Source organism: Eriocheir sinensis, chromosome 56 (genome assembly GCF_024679095.1).
Source record: "Eriocheir sinensis breed Jianghai 21 chromosome 56, ASM2467909v1, whole genome shotgun sequence".
In the NCBI taxonomy this organism is placed as follows: Eukaryota; Metazoa; Arthropoda; class Malacostraca; order Decapoda; family Varunidae; genus Eriocheir; species Eriocheir sinensis.
Genome location: NC_066564.1, coordinates 7,873,472 through 7,882,246, shown reverse-complemented (window position 1 = coordinate 7,882,246; position 8,775 = coordinate 7,873,472). Strand labels below are relative to the sequence as shown.

The window sequence follows — 8,775 nt, the reverse complement described above, 5'->3', positions numbered from 1 at the left end:
GCTGATAGATAAGTTCAAGTTTAAGAAGAAGAAGGAGGAGGAGGAGAAAGTAGAGGCGAAGGATGAGGTAAAGAAGATAGAAAAGGAGTCTAAGTTTAAGAAGGCGAAGAAAGTAAAGGTTGAGAAAAAGAAAAAGGAGGTCAAATTCAAGATAGGGAAGAAAGAGAAAGATAAGGATAAGGGAATAGAAGGGGAATTCGAGGCTGATAATGACAAGAAAGCGAAAGAGAAGGAAAAGAAGAAGAAAAACGAAGGGGAGATAAAGTTAAAGAAGGAAAAGAAAGTGAAAGATAAAAATGAGAAAAAGGAAAACGAGAATGAACTAGAGTTACAGAAGAAGAAAGAGGAAGAAAATGACAAGGAAAATGACAAAGAAGGGGAACTCAAGGTAAAGAAGAAGAAAGATAAAAATGATAAAAAGGAAAAGGGGGAACTCAATGCAAAGAAGAAGAAAGTGAAAACGAAGGAAGAGAAAAAGGAGAAGGAGAAGAAGAAGAAGGCAAAAGACAAGCAGAAGATAAAGAAAGGAGAAGGGGAGCTCAAGATTAAGAAGAAGAAAAAGAAACTAAAGAACGAGGAAAAGACAGAAGAGGAGGAGGAGAAAGAGGAAGGAAAAAAAGAAGAGCTCAATTTTGGGGAGGGGGAAGAGGAGGAGAAATACAAGGGAAAAAGAGAAGAGGAAGAGCTCGAAATTTTGAAGGAGGAGAAAGTGGAGGAGAAATCTGAGAAAAAGGAAGAGAACCATGTGGAAAAGGATAAGGAAGATGAGGTCGGTTTAGAAGTGGAGGAGAAAGTGGAAGAGAAGAATGATGAAGTGGATAAGGAAGATGAGGTCGGTTTAGGGAAGCAGGAGAAAGTGGAAGAGATGGATAAAGCAAAGGAAAAAGAGAATGAGCTTGATTTAGGAGAAGTGGAGAAAGTGGAAGAGAAGAACAATGAAGTGGAAGAGAGGAATGAAAAAGTGGAAGAGGAAGAAGAGCTTGAGTTTGGGAAGGTGGAGAAAGTGGAAGAGAAGAACGATGAAGTAAAGGAGAAGGAAGATGAGGTTGACTTTGGAAACGAGGAGAAAGTGGAAAAAAAGAATGAGGAAAAGGATAAAGAAAATGACCTCAAATTTGGGAAGGAAAATAAAGTGGAAGAGAAAAATGAATTGAAGGAAAAAGAACATGACCACAAAACTAAAAGGGTGGAGAAGGTGGAAGACAAGAATGAACTGAAGGAAAAGAAGGATGACCACAAAACTAAGGAGGTGGAGAAAGTGGAGGATAAAAATGAATTGAAGAAAAAGGAACATAAAGTAGACGAGAAGAATGATGAAGGAAAGGGAAAGGAAGATGAACTCAAAACGAAGGAGGATAAAGTGAAAGAAGAGGAAATGGAAAAGAAGAAGGAGGAGGAGGAGGAGGAGGAGGAGGAGGAGGAGGAGGAGGAGGGCATAACAAGATTCGCAGAGGAGGGGATTAAGGAGAAAGAATGGGAGTCCGTAACAAGATTCGGGGATACAGACCACGCCGAACTGGTAACAAGGTTTGCGAACGAGGGAAGCAACATGGAGACGGACATGCACAATCCGAACGCGGTCTACCCAATCCCATGCCACAGCAACGAGGAGCAATTCATTGCATACGAAACAGTGAGGATGGTGAGGTATAGAAATATGTCCGTGATAGAGGAGGAAGAGGAGGAGGAATATGAAGAAGAGGAAGAGGGAAAGGAGGCATTCAGCGAGGGGGGCGTGGAGGCGTTCGCGGAGGGGCTGTTGGCGTGTGCGGTAAAGGAGGCGAGCCAGGAGGTGGAGTGGGCGTGGAGGAAGGTGACGGCGCCGTGGGAGGAGATGACCTACAGTGAGCTGGTGAGGCTGCGAGAGGGGAGACGCCGCCGGGACCTCCACAAAACGAAGTCAATGGTAGGCTGAAGAGGAGATTAACCCGGTAGCTGCGGGGGTCATGTTTCTTAGGTTAGGTTAGGTTAGGTTAGGTTAGGTTAAAGGCCCCTCTTAAGTAAAATAATGAGAAAGAACCATCACTGACGCAAACCATTTCATAATATATATCAAAGCATGTGTGATCAGTTTATGCATCATCTATTTTATGAGGTTTATATCATGGCAGGAATTTGGCCCGTCGCTGGTACACGGTAAATCCACAAATTTGGCCCGTTGCTGCTACCGGGTTAATCGGGTTCTAAGGGGTCCGTCTTTTCATGTTCACAGGAGCTTTGTCAGACTACCACCAGGGTCATACAAATACCCATAGAAATGCCTACAGCTCTTATGGAAAACTAGACAATATGTGTTCTAAGGGTTCTAAGGGGTCCTTCTTTTCATGTTCAGAGAAGGTTTGTCAGACTACCACCAGGGTCATATAAATACCCATCCATGGAAATGCCTACAGCTCGCACCGACGTAAGTGTTAACATTCAACACTCCCTGAACGTGCATGTACGTTCGCAAGAGAGGCATACATAACCGACTCCTATAGATCTGGACCTCCTCTTTCCAATGGTGTTTTTGGTTTTAAGCTGTGATGAATAGTTTTTGAGATACAGAGGTTAAAAGAGCCCCCCCATTGGGCTGCCTGACTGCGCCTGAGGGGATAGTTGCGTCCCGTCCCGCGCGCAAGGAAAGGGTTAAGAATATGGCGCTAAGAACAGAGAGAGGATGAGCAATACGTGGGTCGTGGAAGCCTGGTCGCAGCATCCTATTACCGATGGAAAAGAGGATCGTTGACAAAAAGGAAGTGGAGCGTTATGAAAATGAGAACTTCTATCAGAGCGACGATTAGGCGGGACTTAGGGATAAGGGCCATCAATCCAATTAGCGTCATTAAGATTCTTAGAGGACTATCACACGACGGTTTTTAAAGACCAATCAGGGTTTTGCCAAGATCAGGATTCCTTAATTACCAAAGATGAACGGTGCGGACCAGGCGACGGAAAATCATGTTAAAAGTAGAAGAATTTATAAGAAAACGAAGGAAAATAATTGAGAAAAGAACAAAAAAATGGCGATATAATGACCCGCTTGGTAATTAAAACAAAGAAGCACAGACATTAAAAAGAGAGACAGAAGATAGATAATATAATGACCCTATCGGTAATTAAAACAGAGAAATGACCTCAAATTTGGGAAGGAAGATAAAGTGGAAAAGAAAAATGAATTGAAGGAAAACGAAGATGACCACAAAATTAAGGAGGTGGAGAAGGTGGAAGAGAAGAATGAATTGAAGGAAAACGAAGATGACCACAAAATTAAGGAGGTGGAGAAGGTGGAACAGAAAAATGAATTGAAGGAAAACGAAGATGACCACAAAATTAAGGTGGAGAAGGTGGAAGAGAAGAATGAATTGAAGGAAAACGGAGATGACCACAAAATTAAGGAGACAGAGAGAAAGAGAGACAAAGAAAATGGGGCACAAAAAGGTGATCACAGACTAGACCAACATGACTCACGGCACAATAGCAGATAAAACAATCGGAAAAACCAACGAACGCTATCTGATAAAAATGATAAAAACTGCAGCTGCCAACGACAACCGGAGCGCATCAGTTGACTGGTATTCATTTTTGTTCTTGCCTAATAAGGACTCGAAATAGTAGGTCAGGGTTGTGTTTCGGTGGTCTAGTGAAGTCTGAGGGAAAGAAAAAGAAAAGCAAGAAGCGAAGCAAAGTTGTAGTTCTTAGTCAAATGTGGAGTCTTTTTTCTCTCCCTCTCCCTCTCTCTCTCTCTCTCTCTCTCTCTCTCTCTCTCTCTGGAAAGGGAAAGTTACTCAATTTGTCAACGTCGCGAGAATACAAGAATAATGATAAGGAAAAGTCCTCTCTCTCTCTCTCTCTCGAACACACACACACACACACACACACACACTTCCCCGTCTCTTACCCATTGATTTTATCGTCTCTAGTGTCTTCATGAGGGGCTTTCGAGAGGAGGAAGAGGAAGGGAAGGAAGAGGAGGAGGAGGAGGAGGAGGAAAAGAACCTTATTACGCTCTCCTACGCAATACTTCCTTACTGACTGACTGACTGACTGATTAACTGACTAACTGATTAAATGACTGACTGACTGACTGATTAACTGACTGACTACTTGACTGATTAGCTGGCTGACTAACTGACTGATAGACCGGTTTTGATAATAGATGATAATGATAGACAGCGCTACAAGTTACAGTTTTCATTTATCACAATTATTTTCTTTTATACTTATTTTCTTACACATTTACTTTTATTTATCTTACTACTACTACTACTACTACTACTACTACTACCACTACTACTACTACTACTATTACTACTACAAGCCTAACCTAACCTAACTTAACCTAACCTAACCTAACCTATCACCACCACCACCACGATCATTGCCAAAAAGGTCTCCGCATTGCCTTTTCAATTACTGGTGTTCGGTTTCCTTTGCGGCGACAAGAGACTAAAAAAAAAATCATCGGCGGGGTTTTTACGAGACCGAGTGAGGGTGTCGGGTGTCGGGAGTCGGGTGTCGGGTGTCGTGGACTTAGCGGTGGCGGGTCTCCGTAATTGTCCCAACACGTACGAATGTTCATGATATCCTCCTCGCTGTCTCGTATTTTTCTTATTGTTTTCCTCCCCTCTATCTCAAGTACTCTTCCTGAACTTCCTCTCTCTCTCTCTCTCTCTCTCTCTCTCTCTCTCTCTCTCTCTCTCTCTCTCTCTCTCTCTCTCTCTCTCTCTCTCTCTCTCTCTCTCTCTCTCTCTCTCTCTCTCTCTCTCTCTCTCTCTCTCTCTCTCTCTCTCTCGGGGCAGGGCATTAGGCACGTCAGGTTTTTTTTTGTGTGTGTGTGTGTGTCAAGATTTAGAAGATTCAGATAAAGGAATTAAAATCTATGTGACAGAGAAAAACGGGAGATTATTGCGTAAGTGTGTGTGTGTGTGTGTGTGTGTGTGTGTGTGTGTGTGTGTGTGTGTGTAAATGAGAGAGAGAGAGAGAGAGAGAGAGAGAGAGAGAGAGAGAGAGAGAGAGAGAGAGAGAGAGAGAGAGAGAGAGAGAGAGAGAAACTGCAGTATGATGTTGCTTTATTCCCTCTAAAAAAAAAATACTTCAAGAGGATATGCACTTTACCGATGACTTACAAATCAATGTGCATGTCATTATTTATATTTTTCAAGTGATAAAGACAACTTATTTGATCTAACTCAGACACATTACATATTTGAGGGATCTTTTTCTCCATTTACTTCATTACTTAACTTCTTTGACATAGGAAAACGGGTGGGTGGGGGTGGGGGGGCTGTTAGAAGCTGGTAGGCCTGCACAAAACAGCTGTATACAGTTTTATAATCTGAGTAAGAGTTATTCATTTTTCTGTTAAAGACTTTTGATTCTTAGGAACTCAATAGTTGTAAATGTTCCTTCTCATTCTTCTTCTTCTTCTTCTTTTTCTTCTTCTTCTTTGTAATCCTAGTTAGGTGACAGTAAGGTATAAAGATCACAGCGAGACAACGCCCCAAGAGACGTCCTGTTTTTCAGCGTTTCTCCTAATTTCTCCTCTGGCATTATCTGATAAGACGCTCCCCCCTGACAGCCCCGCTTTTGGAATAATTTATGAATTCCTCGTCACTTGCCTTGTAATCTTCAAGGTTAGGTGACGCAAGACCCACTTCCGCCCCCGGCCCTCAGTCAATTGTCTGTTGCTGTGCTGAATGGAGGTGTGTGCGTGTGTTGTGTGTTGTGGTAGTGTGTGTTGCCTGCCTCTGAACATTTAAGAGTATGTGTTGTGTGTTGCCTCCTCCAGTGTAGTCCCAGGGGAGGCGGTTGTGCCTGTGTTGTCTCAGGAGACTTTTCTTCCCCTCTGTTCCTCCCCTTACGAAGCCTTGTGTTTTGCAGCCGCCGGAGAACGAGCTGATGAAGGGGTCGGAGCGGCAGCTGTCGGAGGCTGAGCTGCGTGTGCGCCGCTCCCTGCAACGACTCGACGTGCCGGAATGGATGAAGAACGCGCCGCCCCCCCAGCAGGGCTTCCTTCTCCGCCGCCGCGACTACGGCTCCAGCAGCGGTACCGCCGGCGGCTGGTCGGCGTACTCTTCCAAGACGGCCTCCATGACCTCCTTGGGGTCGTCCCGCGCCGTAACACCCAACACGCCCACCAAGGTGGTCATCCCCACCCGCGTGGCCACCAGGGGCGTGGGAGGCATCACCTCCCCGGCCTCCAACTGTTCCATCTCGCCGTCGCCCAGTGACCGCAGCGGCTCCCTCTTCCAGTACCCGATATCGCGGTGGTCCACGTCGCGGCTCAACTCGGGCACCACCACGCCCACGGGCTCCGTCACCTCCTCCAGGACCGTCAACACCTACACCCGTCAGCCCTACCTCGGATGGCGCTCACAGACCTCCCTCGCCTCCCTGGCGGGGTCACAGTCCTCCCTCACCAGCACGGGCTCCTACCTTACCGCGGCGGACAGGCTCGCCCTCGGCATCACCTCCTACAGCCAGCGGTTCGTGAAGACCACGCCGAGCACGCAGGACAAAGAGAACTCCTCCTCCGAGGCCAACGCCGCCGCTCCCAAGCCCGAGAACGCGGAACAGAACGACGCCGGCAGCACAAACGGCAGCGTGAAGTTGCAGATCCCCGCCGACGTGGCCGACGTGCACTCGTCCATCAAGGAGGTCACCTCGGCCATCGTGCACTACTGCAACGAGTCCACACCCTCACCAAGAGCGTCCCCAAGGGGGTCTCCGCGCCCCGACGGGCGGGCGCCTTCCCCCCGCCGCCTGGTGTGGGTGGAGAGCTCCTTCGTGGGGTCTCGGCCCATCACCTCGCCGGAGACGCCCACCAGCTCGACGCACGCCATCACGCCCACCTCACAGCTCAATGGTCACGACCTGCCGGAGTCCGGTGAGGTCACTTCCCGGCCGCCTCAGCCCCCGGGTGAGTACCTGCTGGCCTGGTGACCTGCCCTGGTCGTGACCTGAGGGCCCGGTCCCTGTCCCACGCAGGTGTGACCCACACGTCGTGTCAGTCGCTTGACCAATGTAGCCAAAGTGTACATAGTGTACAGAATTTGGACGCTTAAAGATTCTTTTAATGTATTTATGGATGCAGTGTATTTTTATTTCACAACTTGTTTTATGTTTAGCTTGCATGAAAAAATCTATATGTGTGTATTTAGGAGCGACCGAGTGCATGCCAGTACAGCTTTGCAGCTCCTGAGTCCCGCTGCAGGTAACGATGTCATGGTCAATTTTCCCGGCTATCCGGCGCGTGGCGGCTCTTCTGGCCGGCGACACGAGACGCCCCCAAGAGTCACACTCTTATACCCTTGATACAGGACCACTGGCGGTACTGCTGCCCGTGCTGGGGGCGGCGAGGGAGTGCCGCTGCCCCCGTCTGCATGTGTGTGTCGCTGCTTCTGCCGGGCAGCCGCACCCAGAGCCGAAGCCGCTGCGAACCCAATGTTTTGTTTGGACAGAGACGCACACAGCCGAGGAGGAGGAGAAGGAGGAGGAGGAGGAGGTCAGAAGGAGGGAGGCAACAGTGGCGGTTTGAGGCGGACATAACCGAGCTGTTTTGTACCTACACATATACTGCCGTGTATCTAACGCTGTTTACATGATTCATACATATCTAACTGGCTAAATTTATATAGAACGCCTTCGTATATCAGTCACATGAAATACCTTATAAGTTTGGTTTGTGCATTCACCAAATCAAAGTATATATATAATAATTACTATTAATTTAAGGAGTTTATTGTTTTGTGCAAAGAAAATGTGGTTGAAGCAATTTTTAGAAGTATCTGGCGGCTAATGTTTAGTTTCAGTATTCATGGGTATAGAGGCAGCAATATTATTATGTATACCAAACACCACCAACAACACCACCTACAAATACACGAATAACCCACTAATGCAACCACACACCCACACCCACCCACCCACACACACACACACACACACACACACACACACACACTGCCTCCGTCGGTGTGGTGCTGCCGTCGTCGTGGCCGCGTGCAGGAGAGGCTCACAAAGGATAGCGGAGTGAAGTTGAAGCATGACCCAGCCTTCTCAGGGCCGCCCACCCCCCACACGTGACGCCTTAACCCGGTAGCTGCGGGGATTATGTTTCTTAAAGGCCCCTCTAAGCGAATTAATGAGAAAAAAAATCATCGCTCTTGCAAACCACTTCATAATATATATCAACGCATTTTGTGATCAGTTTATGCACCGTCTATTTTGGGGGGTTTATATCATGAAAAAAATGTGGCCCGTCGCTGGTACACGGTAAAGCCACAAATTTGGCCCGTCGCTGCTACCGGGTTAAACGACACAACCCGCCCTCCTCTCACCTTAAACCCATCATGACCTTCAAGGGTCAAACTAATTCTAAAACTTGAGTGCTTTTAATTATATACACAAGGTTTACTTATTCCTGCGTTCACGTATGTATAAAAACGGATGGGTTTTCGTCTTCTTTGAGAGTGACTTGCCGCTTGTAAGGCGTCACCGTTTCCTTTTCAAAGCCTTTCATGATTCTATCTGAAGAAGGATCGATAGAGTGCTTGCATGTCAAATGATTTTCCGTTTTCTTCGCTTGGAGGGACGGAGGGGGCACTACGCGGGGAGGGGTGCGTCGCCCTGAGAGGACCGGACGAGACCCACACATTTACTTTATAGAGGTTTACCGAAAGCTCTTGATAAGGTAGTTGGGTGCTGGACTGTACACTGAGGAGACTGTGTACATCCGGGAGGCGTGCACATGTAAAGGCCTGTGTGCACGCTGTTAAATCTATAAGGTCGGTA

At 47.1% G+C, this 8,775-nt stretch overlaps 1 protein-coding gene across 50 annotated transcripts in view; it reads left to right on the top strand.

Annotated features, from left to right (window-relative positions):
• Positions 1 to 8,775, top strand: part of LOC126984250 (mucin-12-like) — a 148,768-nt gene that overhangs the window by 123,527 nt on the left and 16,466 nt on the right. For all 50 annotated transcript variants that reach the window (XM_050837824.1, XM_050837831.1, XM_050837828.1 and 47 more), the window contains one exon: positions 5,863 to 6,901. In XM_050837824.1, the coding sequence (XP_050693781.1) occupies positions 5,863 to 6,901 (1,039 nt within the window). The remainder of the gene's footprint in view (positions 1 to 5,862; positions 6,902 to 8,775) is intronic.